Source organism: Bufo gargarizans, chromosome 3, assembly GCF_014858855.1.
Source record: "Bufo gargarizans isolate SCDJY-AF-19 chromosome 3, ASM1485885v1, whole genome shotgun sequence".
Lineage (NCBI taxonomy): Eukaryota > Metazoa > Chordata > Amphibia > Anura > Bufonidae > Bufo > Bufo gargarizans.
Genome location: NC_058082.1, coordinates 198,640,815 through 198,666,607, shown reverse-complemented (window position 1 = coordinate 198,666,607; position 25,793 = coordinate 198,640,815). Strand labels below are relative to the sequence as shown.

General features: G+C 44.5%; 1 protein-coding gene across 1 annotated transcript in view; it reads left to right on the top strand.

Annotated features, from left to right (window-relative positions):
• The first annotated feature begins 2,075 nt into the window (after positions 1-2,075).
• LOC122933381 (regucalcin-like) overlaps positions 2,076-25,793 on the top strand; it is a 39,789-nt gene continuing 16,071 nt past the window's right edge. The window contains exons 1-4 of the mRNA XM_044288341.1: positions 2,076-2,213; positions 2,714-2,855; positions 7,909-8,075; positions 15,826-16,008. Of these exons, the coding sequence (XP_044144276.1) occupies positions 7,913-8,075; positions 15,826-16,008 (346 nt within the window). The 5' untranslated portion in view covers positions 2,076-2,213; positions 2,714-2,855; positions 7,909-7,912. The remainder of the gene's footprint in view (positions 2,214-2,713; positions 2,856-7,908; positions 8,076-15,825; positions 16,009-25,793) is intronic.

Here is a 25,793-nt window from a genome sequence, read left to right as displayed (position 1 = left end):
ACTTAGTGAAGGATTTGGGTGTCCTTGTAGATGGTAGATTAAATAACAGCATACAATGTCAATCAGCTGCTTCTAAGGCCACCGGGATATTGTCATGCATTAAACGAGGCATGGACTCGCGGGGCAGGGATGTAATATTACCACTTTCCAAAGCGTTGGTGTGGCCTCATCTGGAATATGCAGTTTAGTTCTGGTCACCAGTCCATAGAAAGGATGCTCTGCAGCTGGAAAAAGTACAGAGGAGAGAAACTAAACTGAGGGGCATGGAGGGTCTTAGTTATGAGGAAAGATTAAAATAGATTAATTTATTTAGTCTTGAGAAGATACATCTAAGGGGGGGGGGGGACATGATTAACCTATACAAATATATAAATGGGCTATACAAAAAATGAAAAATGCCCTCAAAAGACAAGAGGGCACTGCCTCCGACTGGAGAAGATAAAGTTCAGTCTCCAGAAGCGTCAAAGCTTCTTTACTGTAAGAACTGTGAATCTGTGGAATAGACTTCCTCAGGACTTGGTCACAGCAGGAACAGTGGGCAGTTAAAAAGGGTTTACATGAATTCTTGAAAGTAAATTACATTAAAGGGGTAGTCATATCACAGATAATGGGGGCATAGCGCTAGAATATGCCCCCATTGTCTGATAGGTGCGGGTCCTACCTCTAGAACCCGCACCTACAACGAGAACAGAGCGGGGAGAGTTGTGGCTGGAGGACACAGGGTTTCCTGGGGTCCAGCCACCACCAAGCGCTGCTCCCCACTGCTCCCATACAAGTGAATGGGAGCGCACCGCGCAGGCACAGCCCCTGCTCCCATTAATTTCTATGGGGCCGATGGAAATAGCCGAGCCAGCACTCGGCTATTTTCGGTGGCCCCATAGAATTAATGGAGGGCGGCTGCGCATCGTAGTGCGCCCTCCACTACTTTCCCCGCTCCATTCTCCGTGTAGGTGGCTGCGCCTCTGGGTGGTCTAGAGGTGGGACCCGCACCTATCAGACAATGGGGGCATATTCTAGCGATATACCCCCATTGTCTGTGATAGCAAAACCCCTTTAATGCTTATGAAAACGTGTAGAAATCTGAGTCTCACTTCCTTTTGAGATTCATGTCCCCAACTATCTCTTGGTTGAACTTGATGGACTTATATCTTTTTTCAACTATATTAACTATGTAACAAGAACCAACAGAACACCTTAGCTCAAAAAAACTAAACTAGCTAGGAACCTAAGTTGCTCAGGCGCCTTCCTGTAGAGGGAGACACCTTTAAATACCTCCTGCAGACCAGCCATAGGCTAGAGAAGATGGGAGGCGTGCGCATGCTGCTTCACATAGTGAGGAGAGACATGCCCGCACACACCCTAAATACATACAAGGAACTCTGAGCTAGAGTGCAAGCTATGCTCAGAGCCGGGAGGGAGATGCTGGTGGCAGGAGTGCAGACCACAGCTAAGAACCTCGCTGCCCGTGCCTGTCAGCACGGCGTGCACCAGCGGGAAGGAGCGAAGAAGCCCGGCACCTATACTTGCGTGCGGGGACAGAATCGCATGTACGGGGAGCTGGGTTAACAGTCACAGCGCCACTGCTGCCATCTCAAACAGCTGATCAGTTGGGATCCCAGGTGACAGATCCCCGGCAATCAGATACTGATGATGACCTATCTAAAGGATACATCATCAGTAAGAAAAAGGTATGGAACCCCTTTAACATGACTGTCCTCACATATTAAAATTACACAAAGTTTTCATTTTATGATATAACATTGTATAATTTTGAGTATGAGCGCATAGGTTTTTACCTGTCAGTCAAGTACTGTACAAACACCTCCAACATATGCATATTAATGCCTTGGTGATCATTGTGTAGGTATTTATCTGACGGCATAATATAAAGTGACTTAAGAAAGCATGCTTGTGTTTGTCAGTATATCAACTACCATATGCAGTTGGCGTTATGTTTTACGATATTTCATAATGACTGTTTGAAAGGTAAAGGTGGCATTGTGCACAGATAATGATATTCCCTCCCAGAGGGCTGACCAGAGAAGGAGGAGGATCACACCCAATACTGGATTGTATAAAAACAGTCCTCCATTCATACTCTGTTGACACAAGTTGGGGACCCAAGCCAATTGGACTTGTGTACATTTTCTGCCGATGTCCCTGAGAGCACACTTTATCAAAAGAAACTGGACTTTATCACATGAAACTGCTAAGTAATGCACTTTTCTAGGTTTCTATGTTGTTTTTTTCTCCTTCTTATATTCATAACTGCACATTTTATGTAGGTCTAATCCCTGTAATATTTTTCCTTATTGCCCTAAACAACTTAGGAATCAGTGCACAATATGTTTTATAAGTTTTAGTATATGCCACCTGTGCCAGAGTGCGTGAGGTTTTGGAGACTCCTCGCCCTGTTTTTGACGAGTGTTGGAAGTGTTGGTGTTTGTGGGTATATGCTCTGTTTGAGATATTTACCAGCCTGAATGAGGGGCAAGAGTAATAAGGCTGAGCTGTGAAGTCTAGCTGTCCTAGTAGTACCCAAGCACGCAGAGCCTTCCCGTAACATGCACTTACAGTATATAATGAGCACATTATTTTTCATATTTAGTTTAATACTTATCAGTTTTCCACAACTGAGTATCATTAAAGCGCTCTGTTGCCGTAGCAGGTTGCTTCATGCATTACTGCTAAAGGCTTTTTTTTTTTTGCACAGCAAACAAAACCTCTCAGCTGACATCTCAGCTACAAGACAGGTGCAGACAGAGGAGAACTTCCTACTTGCTGGACGGAGTGGATTTTCCACAAGGTTTTCAAAACTGAATCTTTCTGATTTCTGAAAAGAACACCAAAATCCTGTAAGTACTGTATAACAGCTTGTGCAGAAGCAATTATTCTGTGGTTGGCTGAAAAAAAGATATTAACTAATAGAATAGTTACCTATCCTGGTATGTTTTTAGCCCCTTAAGGACTGTTTTTGTGTTTGCATTTTTTATTTTCCCTCTCCACATTCCAATAGCCATAACTTTTTCCATTGACATACGACAAGGATTTTTTCGCGGGCCAAGATGCATTTTTAATTGTACCATTTAATTTACCATGTCTTGTAGTGAAAAACGAAAAAAAAAAATCTTTGTGGGGTAAAAAAAAAAAAAAAAACAATTCCACCAAGGTTTTTTGGGGGGTTTTGATATTGTGACGTTCATTGTGCCTTAAAAATGACATGATGGCCTTATAAAGTGGGTCAATACGATTACTGCGATAGCAAATTCGTATAGTTTTTATTTTGTTTTATTAAAACCTTTGAAAAAAAAGTCTTTGCATCGCCATTTTCTGACAGCCATACCTTTTTTAGATTTCAGTCTATAGAGCTGTATGGGGGCTTTTCCTTTGCAGGACGAACTGTAGTTTTTTATTGGTATAATTTTTTGGGTACGTACAACTTTTTGATCACTGTTATACAATTTTTTTTTGGGGGGGGGGGGACAAGGTGACTAAAAAATGGCTAATCACATGTTTTTATAGTTTTTTTTCCCTTGCCGTGACGGCGCAGGAAAAATATTTTAATAGTTCTGAAATTTTCAGATGCAGCAATATCTGTTATGTTTATTGTTTATATTTTTTATATGTAAAATTGGGAAAGAGTGGTCATTTGAATTCTTAATATTTTTATTTTACTTTTTTAAAACGTTTTACATAATAACTTGTATCCCCCCTAGGGAGATAGAACCTGGAATCTTGTCCTGTACACCATAAGGGCTCATGCACATGACCATATAGCCGTGGTGCCCGTATTGCAGACCACAAACAACGGGTCCGCAATATATATGGGCACTTGCCGTGTGCACTCCATATCTCAGATGCGGATCCATTCACTTGAATGGGTCCGCATCTGACAGATACGACAGGACTTCACCCATCTTTTTGCGGTGCGGAGGCATGATCGTAAGCCAGCGGAAGCACTACGAAGCACTTCAGTAGGCTTCTGATCTGTGCCTCTGCACCAATATGTTCTATCTTTGGCTGTATGTTGTCCGCATCCGTTGCTCTATTCCGAGGACCACAAAAAAAAAAAAAATAACATGTCCTATTCTTGTCCGCGCTTCCGTGTTTTGCGGATCCGCAATTTGCGGACCGCAAAATAAACAGCGGTCATGTGCATGTAGCCTTACTCTGTAGTTTCCAATCCGAATTTTGGCTTACAAATTCTTATGCATAAATACTGACCAAACACTGACCTGTGAAAGTGGCCTTAGAGTCAGGGCTCATGCACACGACCGTGTGCTGGCCAGGCCTGTGCTGCAGACCGCAAATTGAGTTCTGCAATGCACGAGCACCGATCGTAGGGCCACCGCATGCGGATCGTGGACCCATTCATTTAAATGGGGTCCGCGATCCACATCCGACGGTCCGTACCGCAAAAAAGTAGTGCATGCACTACTCTTTTGCGGTGCGGAGGTATGGACAGAAAACCCACGGAAGCACTCCGTAGTTCCTTGGGCTTCTGATCCGTGCCTGCGTTCCGCACCGCATCCATGATGCGAGGCGCACAAGGCCGGTGCCCCTGTATTGCGGACCCGCTATATGTGGGCCGCAAAACGGCCAAGGCAGTTTCAGTTTTTGAGCCAAAGCTAGAAGTTGATTCAAAAGGAAAAAACTGCATCAAAAAACCTGTCTATGGCACCACGCTTAAGATGTTTAGTTTTGAAATTCTGCAATAAATTTTAGTTAAAATGTGGCTTGAACGTTGCAAAGGTAATCCCATGATTTCATACACTCCTCAACATTGAAATTGAAACACCAAGAAGGACAAGCCATAGGCTTATGCAAATGGGGGTAGTGGTGGGTGGAAGCTGGAAGGAGGTCTGTCCTCTTCATTGAGTCTCACTTTTGTCTCAAACAAAAACAATGATAGCCAGAGATTGGTCTGGAGATCATGTGGCAATGCAATGAAGAGGCCTTCACAAGGGAATATCACACCGGTCCTACTCCCAGGGTTAGGCCTCTTTCACACGACCGTATGGCTTTTTCAGTGTTTTGCAGTCCGTTTTTCAGTTTTTTGTTTCCGTTTTTCCGTATGGCATATACAGTATACAGTAATTACATAGAAAATAATAGGACATGTTCTATCTTTCAACGGAACAGAAAAACTGAAATACGGAGTATATTCCGTTTTTTTTGCGGAACCATTGAAATGAATAGTATACGGAACGTGAAAAAACGGCCCGCACACGAAAAAAAAAAAAAAAAACGGTTGTGTGAAAGAGGCCTTATGGTGTGTGGTGGCATAATGTACAGTTGATGTATCTCTCTAGTCTCCATTTCAGGTTCACTAGCAGCTCAACGTTACATTGATTTAATCATAGAACCAGTCCTACAGCCACTTCTCTGAAGTGTCCCAGGAGCTGCTTTTGAACGCCACGCCGCATGTTGCTCATTCTACTATGAGAAGCCTGCCTGGCCAAAATGTGCTACCATGGCCTGCAGAGTCAGCTCCCCTAGCTTAAACCCCCTTTATGACCAGACCACTTTTTACAATTCTGCACTACACTACTTTCACCGTTTATTGCTTGGTCATACAACTTACCACCCAAATGAATTATACCTCCTTTTCTTCTCACTAAGGCCTCATGCACACAACAGTATTTTTTCACGGTCCGCAAAACAGGGTTCCGTTGTTCCGTGATCCGTGTCCGTTTTTGTTTCCGTGTGTCTTCCTTTGATTTTGGAGGATCGTAAAAAAAAATCTAAGTCAAGTTTGCCTTGCAAATGATAAGAAAAAAAAAAACGGACATGGATCACGGACGCGGATGACAATCTTGTGTGCATCCGTGTTTTTTCAAAACAAAACAATAGGACAAGTCATATTTTTTTCACGGACTGGAAATACGGATCACGGACACGGATAACAAGCAGAAAATCACGGAAAACGGAACAACGGACACGAAACACAACTACGGTCGTGTGCATGAGGCCTAATAGAGCTTTCATTTGGTGGTATTTCATTGCTGCTGACATTTAAACTTTTTTTTATATTAAATCGAAGTTGACCAAAATTTTTGCAAAAAAACGTAACTTTTCACTTTCGGTTGTAAAATTTTTCAATTAAAACTACATTTCTATATACATTTTTCTCTAAATTTATTGTTCTACATGTCTTTGATTAAAAAAAAATGCAATAAGTGTATATTTATTGGTTAGGGTAAAAGTTATAGCGTTTACAAACTATGGTACAAAAATGTGAATTTGTCCGCATTTTGAAGCAGCTCTGACTTTCTGAGCACCTGTCATGTTTCCTGAGGTTCTTCAATGCCCAGACAGTAGAAACACCCCACAAATGACCCCATTTCGGAAAGTAACCCCTAAGGTATTCACTGATGGGCATAGTGAGTTCATGGAAGTTTTTATTTTTTGTCACAAGTTAGCGGAAAATGATGATTTCTTTTTTTTTTTTTTTTTTTTTTTTTACAAAGTCTCATATTCCAACTTGTGACAAAAAAATATAATTTTACATAAACTAACCATACCCCTCACGGAATACCTTGGGGTGTCTTCTTTTCAAAATGGGGTCACATGTGAGGCATTTATACTGCCCTGGCATTTTAGGGGCCCTAAAGCGTGAGAAGTAGTTTGGAATCCAAATTCGTAAAAATACCCTGTGAAATCCTGAAAGTACTCATTGGAAATTGTTTCCCTTTGCGCATCTTGGCTGCAAAAAAGTGTCACACATGTGGTATTGCCGTACTCAGGAGAAGTAGGGCAATGTGTTTTGGGGTGTATTTTTACATATACCCATACTGGGTTAGAGAAATATCTCTCTAAAAGACAATTTTTCCCATTTTTTTAATACAAAGTTGTCATTTGACAGAGATATTTCTCTCACCCAGCATGGGTATATGTAAAAATACACCCCAAATCACATTGCCTACTTCTCCTGAGTGCGGCGATACCACATGTGTGACACTTTTTTGCAGCCTAGGTGTGCAAAGGGGCCCAAATTCCAATGAGTACCTTTTAGGAGGGAATTTTTAGGCATTTGGATTCCAGACTTCTTCTCATGTTTTAGGGCCCCTAAAATGCCAGGGCCATATTTTATCTTGGCACAAGTTAGCCGAAAATGATTTTGTAAGAGAAAAAAAATTAAAAATAATCATTTTCTGCTAACTTGTGCCCAAAAAAAAATTATTCTAGTAACTCGCCATGCCCCTCACGGAATACCTTGGGGTGTCTTCTTTCCAAAATGGGGTCACTTGTGGGGTATTTATACTGCCTTGGCATTTTAGGGGCCCTAAAGCGTGAGAAGAAGTCTGGAATATAAATGTCTAATAATTTTTACGCATTTGGATTCCGTGAGGGGTATGGTGAGTTCACGTGAGATTTTATTTTAAAAGAAAAAAAAAATCTATTTCCGTTAACTTGTGCCCAAAAAAATAAAAAAATCTTCTATGAACTCGCCATGCCCCTCAAAAGTGATCTTTTTATAGCGCCACAGCGATTTTACGGTGTTTTTGCAGTGATTAGAAAAAAAATATTCTGTCACTGCGGTGGGGCGGACTGAACGCAAGTGTGCGCACAAGATCAGGCCTGATCGGGCGAACACTGCGTTTTTTGTAGCGCCTATAGAGCATGTCCTATTCTTGTCCGCAATTGCAGAGAAGAAAAGGCATTTTCGATATAGTTCTGGAAATGTGCGGATCCGCAAAATGCGGAAAGCACATTGCCGGTGTCCGTGTTTTGCGGATCCACAAAAAACACGAAAAACGGAACAACGGACAAGGAATGAAACAACAGTTGTGTGCATGAGGCCTTTAGGAAGATAGCTGTCTTCAAGACATACTGTTGAATGCTATCAGTACCAACTAATCTACACTTTTCTATTATCATTATTTCTCTTTGTTACTATTAATACAGGGCCATGTCTTCCATCAAGACTGAATGTGTTGTCACTGAGAGGTACCAACTTGGAGAGTCACCGGTCTGGGACGACAGAGAAGGCATTTTAGTGTATGTTGATATTATAGGAGAGAAGATCTGTCGCTGGAACCCCTGTACTAAAAAAATACAGAGTGTATCTCTAGGTAAATTTCACAGTAATAGTTTTCAAGAGGGCTTGAACTATTGTGATTTAAAATGATTATTAGAGATGAGCGAATTTCATCAAATTCGTTCACACTTCGTTTGGTGGTAAAAGCAGAATTGCATTATGGATTCCATTACCACGGACCATAACGCAATTCTACAAACCGGATTCCAAAAAAGTTGGGACACTATACAAATCATGAATAAAAACTGAATGCAATGATGTGGAGGTGCCAACTTCTAATATTTTATTCAGAATAGAACATAAATCACGGAACAAAAGTTTAAACTGAGAAAATTTACAATTTTAAGGGAAAAATATGTTTAATCAGAATTTCATGGTTTCAACAAATCCCCAAAAAGTTGGGACAAGGCCATTTTCACCACTGTGTGGCATCTCCCCTTCTTCTTACAACACTCAACAGATGTATGGGGACCGAGGAGACCAGTTTCTCAAGTTTAGAAATAGGAATGCTCTCCCATTCTTGTCTAATACAGGCCTCTAACTGTTCAATCGTCTTGGGCCTTCTTTGTTGCACCTTCCTCTTTATGATGCGCCAAATGTTCTCTATAGGTGAAAGATCTGGACTGCAGACTGGCCATTTCAGTACCCGGATCCTTCTCCTACACAGCCATGATGTTGTGATTGATGCAGAATGTGGTCTGGCATTATCTTGCAGGTTCTTCCCTGAAAGAGATGACGTCTGGATGGGAGCATATGTTGTTCTAGAACCTGAATATATTTTTCTGCATTGATGGTGCCTTTCCAGACATGCAAGCTGCCCATGACACACGCACTCATGCAACCCCATACCATCAGATATGCAGGCTTCTGAACTGAGCGTTGGTAACAACTTGGGTTGTCCTTGTCCTCTTTGGTCCGGATGACATGGCGTCCCAGATTTCCAAAAAGAACTTCGAATCGTGACTCGTCTGACCACAGAACAGTCTTCCATTTTGCCACACTCCATTTTAAATGATCCCTGGCCCAGTGAAAACGCCTAAGCTTGTGGATCTTGCTTAGAAATGGCTTCTTCTTTGCACTGTAGAGTTTCAGCTGGCAACGGCGGATGGCACGGTGGATTGTGTTCACTGACAATGGTTTCTGGAAGTATTCCTGAGCCCATTCTGTGATTTCCTTTACAGTAGCATTCCTGTTTGTGGTGCAGTGTTGTTTAAGGGCCTGGAGATCACGGGCATCCAGTATGGTTTTACGGCCTTGACCCTTACGCACAGAGATTGTTCCAGATTCTCTAAATCTTCGGATGATGTTATGCACAGTTGATGATGATAGATGCAAAGTCTTTGCAATTTTTCGCTGGGTAACACCTTTCTGATATTGCTCCACTATCTTTCTGCGCAACATTGTGGGAATTGGTGATCCTCTACCCATCTTGGCTTCTGAGAGACACTTCCGCTCTGAGAAGCTCTTTTTATACCCAATCATGTTGCCAATTGACCTAATTAGTGTTAATTGTTCCTCCAGCTCTTCGTTATGCTCAAATTTACTTTTTCCAGCCTCTTATTGCTACTTTTTGGGAATTTGTTGACACTGAAAATTTGAATCAACATATTTTTCCTTTAAAATGATACATTTACTCGGATTAAACGTTTGATCTGTCATCTACGTTCTATTACAAATAAAATATAGACATTTGCCATCTCCACATCATTGCATTCAGTTTTTATTCACAATTTGTTTTTGGAATCCGGTTTGTATGACGGAATGCCTTTAGAGGCATTCCGTTATTCATTCCGTCATAATAGAAGTTTATGGCCTGCATAACGGATCTGACCTGTTTCCGTTATGCAGGAGAAGACTCTCCTGCATAACGGAAACAGGATGGATCAGTTTTGCAGCCCATAGACTTCTATTATGACGGAATGAATAACGGAATGCCTCTAAAGGCATTCCGTCATAGAATTGCATTATGGTCCATGGTAACGGAATTCATAACGCAATTCTGCTTTTACCACCAAACGAAGTGTGAACGAATTTCAAAATATGAAATTTGCTCATTTCTAATGATTACCTACAGACATTCGATGACATGTTAGTGTAAGGTACATTCATGCACACGTCCGCAAAATGGGTCCGCATCCGTTCCACAATTTTCTATGAGAGTGCCAGCGATGTGCGGTCCGTAAAATGCGGAACACACATTGCCGATATCCGTGTTTTGCAGATCGGCAATTTGAATACGGACGTGTGAATGGACCCTAAGGGAACCTGCCCTCGGAGCAGATTTGCAGAATAGCTGCAAGAAATCCGCAACGAAACAGCACACAAACTCACACTATTATAGTGGTTTTGATACGTTTTTTTGTTGCGGATTTTCAGATTATGTTAACAAGCCATTTGAAGTTTATGGGGAAAACCACTCTACAGAAGGTGCGGAATCGCACAAACAAATGACACAATTTGGATTAAAAAATCTGCACAACAGATCAATTTCTGAATAGAAATAAAAAGCAAAGTGTACATGAGATTTGTCAAATCTAATGCACTTTGCTGGAACACGTAAACCACATCATGTGCAGGCACACTAACCCTAAGTTCAGACCTGAGCGTTTTACAGCGCGTTCCTACGCGCTGTAAAACGCTCAACACGGAGAAACCAATGATTCCCTATGGGAATGGTTCTCACCTGGGCGTTTTACAGCACGTACGATCGCGCTGTAAAACGCCCGACGCTCAAACAAGTACAGGAGCTTTTTTTGGCGCGTTTGACGCGCGTTTGGGCCATAGACTCTTTGGACAACACTGCTGTCAATCACCCAAACTATTAAAAAAAACGCGCATAAAAACGCGCGACAAAAACGCGCATAGAAACGCGCGTTTGAGAAACGCCTAGGTGTGAAACCAGGGTATGTGTAACCAGATAGGTTTTTTTATTATTTTTTTATTTTTCTGTTCAGATAGATGTATGAGGGCTTGTTGTATTTCATTTTTCCATACAAAGTATTGGGAAGCTGGAATAGAAATACTAATGGGGTGGAACTGGAAAAAAAAGGCAATAGCACAACTGTTTTATGGGTTTCATTTTTACTGCATTCAATGTCACTTTTAGGCCTCATGCACACAACCGTATGTATTTTGCGGTAAGCAAAAAACGGATCCGCAAAACATACAGACGTCGTCTGTGTGCATTCCGCATTTTGCGGAACGGAACAGCTGGCCCCTCATAGAACAGTACTATTCTTGTCCGTAATGCGGACAATAATAGGACATGTTCTATTTTTTGTGCAGCGGAAATACGGACATACGAAAATGGAATGCACACAGAGAACCTTCCGTTTTTGCGGACTCATTGAAATTAAAGGTTCCGCATACGGTCCGCAAAAAAACAAACGGAAAGGACACGGAAAGAAAATACGTTCGTGTGCATGAGCCCTTATTCTGTAGGTCAGTACAAGAGTTATACAAAATTTATGTGTTTTTTTTTGTCATGTTTTAATACTTTAAAAAAATGCAAAAGATGTATTTTTTTTCTCTGCATTGCCAAATTCTGACACACATAGTCATTTTTATGTTTCTATAGCTTTGTAAGGGCTCTTCTTTTGCGAGGCAATCTGTAGTATTTATTGATACCATTTTGGGGTCCGTGTATGAGCCACATTTTTTGCAGACCCATTGACTTCCGTGGGTCTACGGTCCTCTTTTTTCAGACTGAATAGTACATGCTCTATCTTTTGCGGCAAAAAAGCATATGGATGTCATAAAAATGAGGATCACACACGGAAAAGATCAGTATTTTGCTGACCACAACAGATACGGTAATGTGAATGGAACTAAGGCCTCATGCACACAAACATTTTTATTTACGTTTACGTTCCGTCTTTTGCGTTCCGTATATGGTCATTATACAGAACAATTCATTTCAATGGATCCGCAAAAAAAGGGAAGGTACTCCATATGCCTTCCGTTTCCGTATTTCTGTTTTTCCGTTCCATTTAAAGATAGAACATGTCCTATTATTGTCTGCATAACGGACAAGGATAGTACTGTTCTATCAGGGGCTAGCTGGTCCGTTCCGCAAAAAAACGGAATGCACACGGACGTCATCCGTATTTGTTGCGGACCGCAAAATACTTAAAAAGCCATACGGTATTGTGCAATAGGCCTAAGTGTGCATGCTGGGTTGTAATTTTACAGCAGCTGAAGTGCCGAAGATGGCTGATCTATGATTTATACCATAGACTGCAATAGTTTACTATTAATGCCTATGGTTAAATCTGTGTGTTCCTATTACACGATACAACTGGGTACCCACATCTCCCAGATGTGAACTGAAATCAGCTCCTGTTAACCCCTTCCTCCCCTGCATTGAAAACAGTCCATCACTCACAGCACCAGAGATTCTACTATAGCACTATGGTATGTAATAGCATCCCCCTCCCCTTTTTCTTATTTACTCTCTAAATAGAGATATAATTATATATTACTATGAATTTAGAAGTAGGGATGAATGAAAGGTGTCTTTACCTGGGGAGGGGAAGAGCGAAGGGAAGCTACTGAGCATTTTAGTCCTCTCTTGAATGCAGGAGAAGGTGTACCTGAATATCTGCCCATGAGGAACAGGAGGGGGTGCTACCAGATAAGAAAATGTAAAGTACATAGAAAACCTTACAATATTTGTATTATATAATTATTGCAATACTACTTAATTTAAAATGCCCTATTAATTGTGTTGTAATACTTTTTGTGGGACAACCCCTTTAATAGGAATTTACAATGGCAGGCCTGGGAGCCTTCACAAGGATCCTGGCTACCATAGCAACTATACAGATTCTACAATCTCATCACAGGGAAGCATTCAGACATTGGAGGGAGTTGTGATGGCAAATGACAACTCTGATCATAGACACTGCCAGCCAGTGTCTGCTGTGTAAAACAGCATATGCTACGCTGGGTCTTCCAGACACCGTTGAGGTGTTACCACGTGTTACTGCTCTCCGGAAGGGATGGTAAGGTGTGGTGCGGAATTCAGGTGCAAAACAATGCAGACAAAGCATAGGGCTGGCTTCTCCAGGCTCCTCCTTGGCAGAAGAAGGGTTTGATGCTGAGAAAAGGCCTGAGCTACCTGTCCCTCTCTCTCTCTCAGAAGGCTGGTACCCTGGTCAAAGGCTGGATGCCCACAGTCTGTAGCTCAGTAGTCCGGGTGTCTCCTGGGTCACAAGGCTGGTGACCCATTGTCTGTGGCTCAGCGTCCCCATCTCAGCGTCTTCTTCTGGTCACTCATGCAGGCTGGCATGAGTCTTTCCCTCCAAGCACTGGTCCCTAACTGCAGAACACTAGGGCGATGACTGCTCTCCTTATATGCCATTTCTAGCTAGACTAGAACTTTCTAGTGGGAGGGGTGGAGTGGAGAAACTCAGCACAAACAATTACAAAGTAACCACTCCCGTCTGGCATAGACTTACATTAGAGCTTCAATGATACTCAATGCCAATGACACAGCAGTTTTTTCCAGACAAAAATAAGTTTCCATATATAACAGAGCTAAACCAGACAGTCACATAATCAGTCTGTCTGGTTTTGCTGATAAACAAACGTCTGTCTTTTTCCCTCCAAAACATACTCTTCTTTAAACCCTATGGCAGCTGTGGAAAATTATCAGCTTCTCATTCAAAGTCCCAAAAGTCTCTCAGTATTCATTAACCCACAGAGCCATGTAAATACAGTGCAAATGAACAAGATAAATATCACAACATACATAAAAAATTTAATTACACAGTATTAAACAGTGCACGTTAGCCCTTTCGAGTGAAATAAAGTAAGAAGTTTATAACTTTGCATAGGGGAAACAGGGGCAAATGTCCACAAATATCCAGACTTTACAGTACCCCTGCTCCAGGGCACTACACATACACCCACCAGCTATGGTGTCAACTGCGGAACTGCTAGTATCTTTAAAAACCAGACACTGGCTGTATATGTATGGTGGGTATTGCATAAGTGTTAATCAGATGATATGTCTGGGATATCATATATTCCATTCCAAATAGTTGTTGGGGCATCAACTAGATAATTGATCACTTTTAACGTGGTTAATTTTATTTGTCTGATTGTGATATGACCAAATGTCACGTTCCGGAGGACATGGGCAGACCTCTGGGAAGTCATGCAAACATGACACAGGCAGATTCAGACCAGGGATTAACAGAATACTTTAATACACATGTAATAAGTGAACATGACAGTACTGAAAAGCAGGTTAGGCAATAGTAGTAGCACTACCACCGAACCAAGTGCACCAGCAGACCAGAGGCAAAACCCAGGAGGGCAAAGAGCCAGTGAGCCCCGTTCTTCACAGAGCCCCTGGTAGTGGGGATGAACTAGACTGAGGGCTCACTGGTCGCACCTCCATGAAGGTCCCTCTACACTTGGCCCCTACCTGCAAAGAACCAGAGACAACAGGACTGGAACCCAAACAAACTCAGGACGGGATCAGACAACAAGACAAATGGGAACCAGCACAAAAGCAGATCCCTGGACCCCATGCAGAACGGAAGCATGGCGGTCACAGGCAGAGCTGCACACAGACTAGAGATCCTCCCTCTGTAGAACCCAGGAGCCCTCTTACGAAGGCAGGACAAACAAGGAACAGAAACAGTAAGGCACTGCAGGACAGACAAGGAACAGACTAGATCAGAAGCAGTAGGCACTTCCAGGCAAGACATGGACCATACAAGGATCAGAAGCAGTAGGCACTGCCAGGCCAGACATGGAACAGGCAGGATCGGAAGCAGTTTAGCATTGCCAAGCTGTCAGACGCAGATAGAGCACTGCTAGGCTAAACATGGAACAGAGTGGATCAGACACAAAACAGGTACAGAAGATCAGGCAAAGGAATAACATCAACACCAATGCTTTACCAGGCGGCACCACACAAAAGGGCAGATGGCAAATCCCCCTGGGTCAGCAGCAAGGAGCTACACCCAGTAAGGCACAAGACAGACTGCACACAAGCCCCACAGCACACAGATAGATATAGGTGCCATAACAAGCGAACCTGATAAGCCACACTCTGGAACAGATCAGGGAATGTTAACTCCATCAGAACCAGGAGTATCAGAAGTACAGAAAACACAATCACAAGTGTCAGTTCACAGCAGACACAGAATGCTGCAGCCAGCACGCCCCACCGGACAACTAGCATACACAGGATAACTGTAGCCAGTACGAGGTAACAGGCAGCCAGCCTACATAGCAACAAGGAGTAACAGAACAGCACTGTGATAGAAACAGACATGCATCCAAATTCAGACCCTGTTCACACACAAGGCCGCAGCCAGCACACATCACAGAACCAGCATACGTGGGAACACCCACAGCCAGTACACATAGTGCATGCAGCCAGCCTGCACAGCACCGGTGACAGGAACCACAGAGATACAGACACGGAAGACACAAACACAGGCCACAGGTCACACACAAAACCGCAGCCAGCACGCAGCCCCAAGCAACTAGCATACACAGGTGTCGGCCTGCAGCCAGTACGCGAGAGGGCATGCAGCCAGCCTACACGGCCACAGGGAACCGCACCATGACACCATACACACTACAGTTATAGCTGGTACAGTCAAGCAGAGATCTCTGTGTGTGTAAGTACATACTGGTTGTTTTTCATACTGGTTATATCTAGGTCAAATTGTGTTTTGATATGTATTTCAAACAAATGAGTGAAAGTGACATCTACAAAGATTCTTTCATGAAGACGCCAACTTCTTTTGTGTCCTCTATAGAAGAACCAGTCGGCTGTGTTGCCCTACGAAAGTCCGGTGGTTATGTTTTCACCCCAGGCACTACATTTGCAGCACTGAATTGGGAAGACCAGTCAGTAACTCGCTTTGCTCAAGTTGATGAAGATAAGCCTAACAATCGTTTAAATGATGGAAAAGTGGATCCAGAAGGGAGATTCGTTGCAGGTGCAGTTGCATTTAAGTATCATTACCAGTTTAAAGGGGTTGTCTGTCAAAAATAAAAATATGGCCATCCTGGTAATCAGCTGTCCATGCACTAACTATCATGAAGTACATGGACTGGCCAAGGTCTCCAAAGTAGTAGTAGTAACTCTTACTTAGCCAATAGAAAGAGGCTTAGGCCTGCGATTTTCACGCAACGCATGAGTGATGCGTGAAAACCAACGCATATGTACGCAGCCCCATTGAAAATGAATGGGTCCGGATTCCGTGCGGGCGCAATGCGTTCGCATCACGTATTGCACCCGTGCGGAATACTCGCTCGTGTGAAAGGGGCCTTATGCTAATTATTGTAATGTACTCTTTTCTCCTTTAAAGAGTAACTAAACTTTTATTAAAGTTTTTTCTAAATGCCCCAAATGCCCTTAAAATCATTTTTCTAATAAACTTTATTTATTATGAATTTTTACTAAAGAAATTTCCATCTAAAGCCCTGATTTCAAGCGCACTTTAAATTCACTGTTCTGGCACTGACTTGCTAAAAGCTTACATGCAGTACTTTTAGATTAGCAAAGCAGGCACAGGCAGGAGCCCGCTCCACCCAGCTAATCCGGTAATAGTACATTGTTACAGGATACCCATGTGCTATGCCAGCATTTAGCCAACATCAGGGGAAACAGGCAGAAACAGCAATATGTGCTCCTACCTGTACTCTGTTCTCTGCGGCCCCATTGATACAATGCAGAGTCCTACTCTGTATGCCGCTGACAAGTCAGCTATATGCCAAAATAGTGAATTTAAAGTATACCTGTCATATTTTTTATTTTTTTGGGAGTATTGAATTGTGGTGATTAATATCTCCTTGGTGGCCCTATTTCAACTTTTCACTGTGTATTACCCCTTAATTCCACAGTTTTGTTCCCTGTACTGCCTGCTTTTACCTGTGCTTAAAATCAGGTTGCTATGCAGGGTCCGTCTACGGAGGACGCAGAAGCACGCAGCGTGCAAGGTCACATTACTGACAGCCAGGGACTGTAAGTTAATGATTAGAGCCAGGTCCTCCCCAGCAGCTGATAACAGTGCCTGGGCTGTGTGCACTTCTCTCTGTCCCTGCGCTTGGCAGACGCTCCCTCACTCAGCAGAGCTGGAGAAGCAGAGTTGGTGCAGCGCACAACAGGGAAGGGAGATCTGCCGTCTGCTCAGTGTATAAATGAAAGCAACATGTGGTAAGAGGACCCCTTTGTGCTGCAGGAGATTAACCCTTTAGGGGGAGGGCTCTGGTTACTGACACTTTTGGGGGGCTATTGTTACTGGCTAGTGAGAGCAGGCGGGATTAGCCTCAGGGTGAGGGCAGTGGCGGCCATCTTAACTCAATAGTGAAATTGCATATTTATGCAGACTGGTTGCTAAGGGCTGAATCTTATTAAATATGGGGTGAGTCAGTCTAATAGTAACTGATTCTGGAATATCATGTTATTAGTAACTACATATATGAAAATTGAAATTAGGGTCTAAGTGTGACAGTTATCCTTTAAAGTGCACTTGAAATCGGGCTTTAGGTGGCTTTAGTAAATCAGGCTTTAGTAAAAAGTCAAAATCAATAAATAAAGTACCGTATTTTTCGCCCTATAAGACGCACCAGCCCTTAAGACGCTCCTAGGTTTTAAAGGAGGACAATAAGAAAACATTTTTTTTCATTAGACCGCAGATCAGACCAGCAATCAGACCCCCAATGTTAATCAGACCTCAGCTCCCAGCCCCAATCAGACCCCCAATGTTAATAAGACTCTCAATAAGACCTCAGATCCGACCCTTAAAGAGGACCTTTCACTTGTATAAACAATGTGAACTGAGTATGCTGCCATATAGAGCGGCGCCCGGGGATCTCACTGCACTTACTATTATCCCCGGGCGCCGCTCCGTTCTCCCGTTATAGGCTCCGGTACCTTTGCTCCTTAAGTTATAGTAGGCGGGTCTTCCCTTGTCCTGTGGGCGTCTCCTTCTCCTAGGCTGCAGCGCTGGCCAATCGGAGCGCACAGCTCACAGCCTGGGAGGTTTTTTTCTCCCAGGCTGTGAGCTGTGCGCTGCGATTGGCCAGCGCTGCAGCCTAGGAGAAGGAGACGCCCACAGGACAAGGGAAGACCCGCCTACTATAACTTAAGGAGCAAAGGTACCGGAGCCTATAACTGGAGAACGGAGCGGCGCCCGGGGATAATAGTAAGTGCAGTGAGATCGCCGGGCGCCGCTCTAAATGGCAGCATACTCAGTTCACATAGTTTATACAAGTGAAAGGTCCTCTTTAAAAGGGTTCTGCACTTTATTTAAACTGATGATCTATTCTCTGGATAGAGCATCAGCTTCTGACACCCGGGACCCCCACCGATCAGCTGTTTGGGAAGGCAGCCGCGCTCCAGCAGCGCCGCTGCCTTCTCACTGTTTACCGCTGGCCCAGTGACGTCACGACTAGTATCACTGGCCTGGGCGTGGCTAAGCTCTGTTCACTTGATACTAGTCGTGACGTCACTGGGACTGCGGTAAACAGTGAGATGGCCGCGGCGCTGCTGGAGCGCCGCTGTCTTCTCAAACAGCTGATCGGCGGGGGCCCCGGGTGTCGGACCCCCGTCGATCAGAAGCTGATGATCTATCTAGAGGATAGATCATTAGTTTAAACAAAGTGCAGAACCCCTTTAATATTAATAAGAACCCAATAAGACCTCAGATCAGATACCTGTCACGGCTGTTTAAGGGTAACAAGAGTATACACAGTAAAAAGAGCTACTGACCGGACCCAAACTAGGGAAGAGAAAGGGTGACCCCTGTCAGACCCTCAACACTCTCCCTATGCTGCTAAAGCACATGCCCGGATCCAAATGGTGGAACGAGGCATGCCCGCGTACCTTAGACTGATGAGCCCTGTAACCCCTACAATAGTGGAAGGGGCACGGCCTCCGATGCCCTGCACAGAATAAGGAGGGAACCGGGGCCACCTCAGATCCAGTCAGGAAATCACCAGGTACATAACAAAGTCTGCACACTTAGCTGATGGAGCTGCAGCCGTAGAGAAGACGGATCCAAGGAGCGCTGGCAATATCCGGAGTGCTTGCAGCAGCAGAACACAGGTCCAGAGAACTAGTAGCTAAAGGAGTGAAGATACTCAAGGCAGAGCTACAACTGAAAGGAGAAATATAATCCACGCCCTGCAATAGGAGGAGGGGTGATTTAAAGGCAGAGAAATCAAACGCAGGAGAGACAGCTGAGAGTAAGACCTCATCACAGGGGCGGAGAAACAGAACAGTGAGAAAACCTCCAACCCTAAGTGACATCATCACAGGGGTGGAGACACAGAGCTTTGAGAACGTCTCAAAGCTCTGGTAGTGACAGTACCCCCCCTTCTACGGGTGGACTCCGGACACCCAGGACCCACCTTCCCAGGATGAGCCCTATGAAATGCCCTGATAAGGCGAGTGGCTTTAATGTCCGACATCGGAACCCACATCCTCTCCTCAGGACCATAACCCTTCCAATGAACGAGGTACTGAAGAGAACCGCGGACAATGCGAGAGTCCACAATTCTGGAAACCTCAAACTCCAGATTGCCATCAACCAAAATCGGAGGAGGAGGCAAAGAGGAGGGTACCGTGGGCTGGACATATGGTTTTAAGAGAGATCTGTGAAAAACATTATGTATCTTCCAAACCCGTGGAAGATCAAGGCGGAAGGCAACAGGATTGATGACTGACAAAATTTTATAAGGCCCAATAAACTTGGGGCCCAATTTCCAGGAGGGAACCTTCAGTTTAATATTTCTTGTAGACAACCACACCAGATCACCCACATTCAGGTCCGGACCAGGCACACGTCTCTTATCAGCCACACGCTTATACTTCTCACTCATCTTTCTGAGATTACTCTGAATCTTTTGCCAAATGGTAGACAAAGACGAGGAAAATCTCTCCTCCTCAGGTAAACCAGAAAGAGCCCCTCCCGAGAATGTCCCAAACTGCGGATGGAACCCATATGCACCAAAAAATGGTGACTTATCAGAAGATTCCTGACGACGGTTGTTCAAAGCAAACTCAGCAAGAGGGAGAAATGAACACCAATCCTCCTGGTTCTCTGCCACAAAACAGCGCAAATATGTCTCCAGATTCTGATTGAGGCGCTCAGTCTGACCATTCGACTGCGGGTGAAAAGCAGAAGAGAAGGACAGCCGAACCCCCAGGCGAGAACAGAAAGCCTTCCAGAACCTGGACACAAACTGCGTGCCTCTATCGGAAACAATCTCAGAGGGAATGCCGTGCAATTTAACAATATGATCGACAAAAGCTTGCGCCAACGTTTTAGCATTGGGTAAACCAGGGAAAGGAACGAAATGAGCCATCTTGCTAAAACGGTCCACGACCACCAGGATCACCGACTTCCCCGAGGAACGAGGAAGATCCGTGATAAAGTCCATGGACAGGTGTGTCCAAGGACGGGAAGGTATGGGTAACGGGAGAAGGGAACCTGAAGGTCGTGAACGAGGGACCTTAGCGCGAGCGCACGTCTCACAAGCCGCCACAAAACCCTCCACAGACTTACGAAGAGCCGGCCACCAAAATCTCCGAGCAATGAGATCTACCGTGGCTCTACTCCCGGGGTGACCAGCAAGAACTGTATCATGATGTTCCTTAAAGAGTTTGTGACGTAGCTCAGGAGGCACGAACAACTTCCCGGAGGGACAACGGGCAGGTGCCTCAGACTGGGCAGCCTGGACCTCGGCCTCCAAATCGGAATATAGAGCAGAAACAACTACCCCCTCCGCCAAAATGGGACCCGGGTCCTCGGAGTTTCCTCCTCCCGGAAAACAGCGAGAGAGAGCATCAGCCTTCACATTCTTGATCCCAGGGCGGAAAGTAACAACAAAATTAAATCTGGAGAAGAACAGAGACCATCTGGCCTGTCTCGGATTCATACGCCTGGCCGACTCCAGGTACGCCAGATTCTTATGGTCGGTAAAAACGGTGATAGGGTGCCTGGCCCCCTCCAACCAATGGCGCCATTCCTCGAAAGCCAACTTGATGGCCAACAACTCCCTATCTCCCACATCATAGTTTCTCTCTGCCGGGGAGAGTTTTCTAGAGAAAAAGGCACAAGGTCGCCATTTGGCAGGAGAGGGGCCCTGGGACAAAACTGCACCCACACCCACCTCGGAAGCATCCACCTCAACAATAAAAGGTAAGGAAACATCGGGATGCAGCAAGATGGGAGCAGACGCAAAACTCTCTTTAATCTTAGAAAAGGCTGCAAGCGCCTCCTCCGACCAAGAGGAAAAATCCGTCCCCTTTTTTGTCATGTCAGTAAGGGGTTTGACAATAGAGGAATAATTCAAAATGAACTTTCTGTAGTAGTTAGCAAAACCCAGAAAGCGCATCAATGCCTTCTGATTTTCAGGAAGCTCCCACTCCAGCACAGCACGGACCTTCTCCGGATCCATGCGAAAACCAGAAGCAGAGAGGAGAAAACCCAGAAATTGAATCTCTGATACCATAAAAAGACATTTCTCCAGCTTGGCATACAGTTTATTTTCCCGCAGTATCTGCAGGACCTGAAAAAGATGATCCTGATGAGTCTGAACATCAGGGGAAAAAATCAAAATATCATCAAGATACACCAATACAAATTTCCCCATTAAATGATAGAAAATACTATTAACAAAATGCTGAAAGACGGCCGGAGCATTCATCAGGCCGAAAGGCATAACGAGATTCTCGAAATGCCCGTTAGGGGTATTAAAGGCCGTTTTCCATTCATCCCCCTCTCTGACCCTGACCAGGTTGTACGCGCCTCTCAGATCCAATTTGGAAAACACCTTGGCCCCAACAATTTGGTTGAAGAGGTCCGGGATCAGAGGAAGGGGATAGGGATCGCGAATCGTGATACGGTTCAGCTCCCTAAAATCTAAGCAAGGTCTCAGAGAGCCATCTTTTTTTTTAACAAAAAAAAAACCCGCGGCAACAGGCGACTTTGAGGGACGAATATGCCCCTTCTCGAGACTCTCAGAGATATAGGTTCGCATTGCGAGTCTCTCCGGTTGTGAGAGATTGTAGAGGCGTGCCTTTGGCAGCTTGGCGCCGGGAATGAGGTTAATGGGACAGTCAAACTCCCGGTGAGGAGGTAGCTCCTGAACACCGCTCTCGGAAAACACATCCGAGAAATCAGAGAGAAATGATGGCACAGTTTTAGTAGACACCTCTGCAAAAGTCGCTGTGAGACAATTCTCTCTACAAAAGTCACTCCACTCATTTATTTGCCTTCCTTGCCAATCAATAGTGGGGTTATGTCTAGTGAGCCAGGGTAGCCCCAAAACTAGAGGAGAAGGCAATCCGTTAAGGACAAAACAAGATATCTCCTCCACATGAGTGTCACCTACAGCTAGCCGGATATTGTGAACAATGCCTTTCAGAGATCTCTGCGAGAGTGGGGCAGAGTCAATAGCAAAAACAGGTATATCCTTTTCTAATGTACAAACCTGAAACCCATGCAAAGCTACAAATTGAGTGTCAATAAGATTGACGGCCGCTCCACTATCGACAAAAATCTCACAAGGAATGACCTTGCTCTCTAGCGCCACCCTGGCAGACAGGAGAAAACGGGAACTGCAGGTCAGAGGAAAAGCATCAATTCCCACATCAACTTTGCCCAAAGTAGCAGATGAAGCAGAACTTGATGATCTACCTCTTGAGGTTTTTCTTTTATTATCGCTCTTAGTACAGTTCAGGAATCTCCTAGACGGACAAACATTTGCCAAATGACCTATGCCCCCACAACAAAAACACACCATATTCTGAGGACTAAATCCTCTTTTATCAGGGGCAAGTCGGCCTAGCTGCATGGGCTCCTCCTCAGAGGGGAGCGAGACAGGATGAGACCCCTGCATACTGAATGAGTCCGCACCATTGCCCCTAGACTGACAATGGCTGGACGGAGAGGTCTTGTTTCTTTCCCTTAGACGCCTGTCAAGGCGTACCGCCAATGACATGGCAGACTCTAAGGATGTTGGTCTCTCATGGAAAGCAAAGGCATCTTTCAAACCCTCTGAGAGACCATGACAGAACTGACTTCGGAGTGCAGCATCATTCCAGCCTGAATCAGCTGCCCATCTCCGAAATTCAGAACAATAAAGCTCCGCAGACAGTTTGTTCTGGCATAGAACACGTAAGTTCGATTCTGCCAGAGCAACACGATCCGGGTCATCATATATCTGCCCCAGGGCCACAAAAAACCTCTCCACGGATCGCAGGGAAGGATCCCCTGATGGCAGCGAAAAAGCCCAAGTCTGAGCATTACCTCTGAGCAGGGAGATGACAATCCTCACCCTCTGTTCCTCATAACCAGAGGAGTGGGGACACAAACAAAAATGGAGTTTACATGCCTCTCTGAAGCGAACAAAATTCTCACTGCCCCCGGAGAACGTTTCCGGAAGTGAGACCTTTGGCTCGCAACAGACTCCATGAGCCGGAGCAGAGCCCAATGCTTGTAGCTGAGTCAGAGATTGACGGAGATCCGCTACTTCCAAAGAAAGACCCTGCATGCGGTCAACCAGGTCAGAAAGCGGATCCATGTCAACAAGGACGGTTTTGGTGGATTATAATGTCACGGCTGTTTAAGGGTAACAAGAGTATACACAGTAAAAAGAGCTACTGACCGGACCCAAACTAGGGAAGAGAAAGGGTGACCCCTGTCAGACCCTCAACACTCTCCCTATGCTGCTAAAGCACATGCCCGGATCCAAATGGTGGAACGAGGCATGCCCGCGTACCTTAGACTGATGAGCCCTGTAACCCCTACAATAGTGGAAGGGGCACGGCCTCCGATGCCCTGCACAGAATAAGGAGGGAACCGGGGCCACCTCAGATCCAGTCAGGAAATCACCAGGTACATAACAAAGTCTGCACACTTAGCTGATGGAGCTGCAGCCGTAGAGAAGACGGATCCAAGGAGCGCTGGCAATATCCGGAGTGCTTGCAGCAGCAGAACACAGGTCCAGAGAACTAGTAGCTAAAGGAGTGAAGATACTCAAGGCAGAGCTACAACTGAAAGGAGAAATATAATCCACGCCCTGCAATAGGAGGAGGGGTGATTTAAAGGCAGAGAAATCAAACGCAGGAGAGACAGCTGAGAGTAAGACCTCATCACAGGGGCGGAGAAACAGAACAGTGAGAAAACCTCCAACCCTAAGTGACATCATCACAGGGGTGGAGACACAGAGCTTTGAGAACGTCTCAAAGCTCTGGTAGTGACAATACCCTTATGCTTAGCGCAGCCACAGCACAGCCGACTGCAGAGGACCAGTAAACAGCGAGTACAGAGCCTGGGGAGCGCTGCATTCACCGCTTCCCGGTTGTCCTGTACTAATGAGCGCTTCCATAATGAACGCAGTTTGGGGGGAAAAAGTGAAACTTAGTGGGCAAAAAATATGGTATATTACAGAAATTATTTTTAGGGCAATTGGGACTTAAAAAAAAAAAACTTGAATAAAGTTTTGCTTTAATAATTATGTTTACTATTAAATCAAATATATAGAAAGTCACATTATTAACAATTGTGTGAAACACCGTCAATGTAATTAATAAAAAATTATTGTAAAGACCATAGACTTTACCAAACGTATCATTACAGAGTACCAATTCAGCAAGAGAGGTATGCTACATAATATGTATGTGGACAGATAATGTGATAATATGTTTAAAAAAAATCAATCGCAATAATGATATCCTAGAGAGAAAAGGTGCAAAATATTTAAATATAAAAAACTGTTAGAGAGCTTTTCTGGAATTTTCTCATTGATGGCCTATTCTCAGGTCATCCATATCAGATTGGTGGGGGTCCGACTCCCAGTACCCCAGAAGATTAGCAGTATGAAGAGACTGAGGTGAGCGCTCTGTGAGCGCTTAGGCATCCTCTTAGGCCGGGTGAAATCATGGTTATTGGTCACATGGCCTAGACGCAGCTCAGTCCCATTCAAGTAAATTGGGCTGAGCTGCGATACCAAGCACCGCCACTATCAAATATACGGCGCTTTGCTTGGAAAGGGTACTTTCACACTTCCGTCAGAGGATTCCGGCAGGCAGTTCCGTCGCCGGAACTGCCTGCCGGATCCAGAAATCCAAACTGATGGCATTTGTCAGACGGATCCGGATGTGGATCCTTCTGACAAATGCATTGAAATACCGATTCTGTCTCTCCTGTGTCATCCGTAAAAACGGATCCGGTATTTATTTATTTCTTTCACAGATTTAAAGATCTGTGCATGCGCGTTTCCGAAGAACGGATCAGTCAATGCAGCAATTATAATGCTGGATCCGGCACTAATACATTTCAATTGAAATTAATGCCGGATCTGGCATTCCGGCAAGTGTTCCGATTTTTGGCCGGAGAGAAAAATGCAGCATGCTGAAGTATTTTCTCCGGCCAAAAAACGTAAGAAGGACTGAACTGATGAATCCTGAACTGATTGCTCTCCATTCAGAATGCATTAGGATAAAACTGATCAGTTCTTCTCTGGTATTGAGCCCCTAGGACCGAACTCTATGCCGGAAAAGAAAAACGCTAGTGTGAAAGTACCCTAAGCTGCGAGGTGACTGTGGCGCTCACCAATTTCTTCAAACAGCTGTTCAGTGAGGGCGCTGGGAGTCAGACCCCTGCTGTTCTCATATTGATGACCTATCATCAGGATAGGCCATCAATATGAGAATCTCAGAAAACCCATTTAAAGAGATTTCCAAGATTTTCATATTGATGTCCTATCC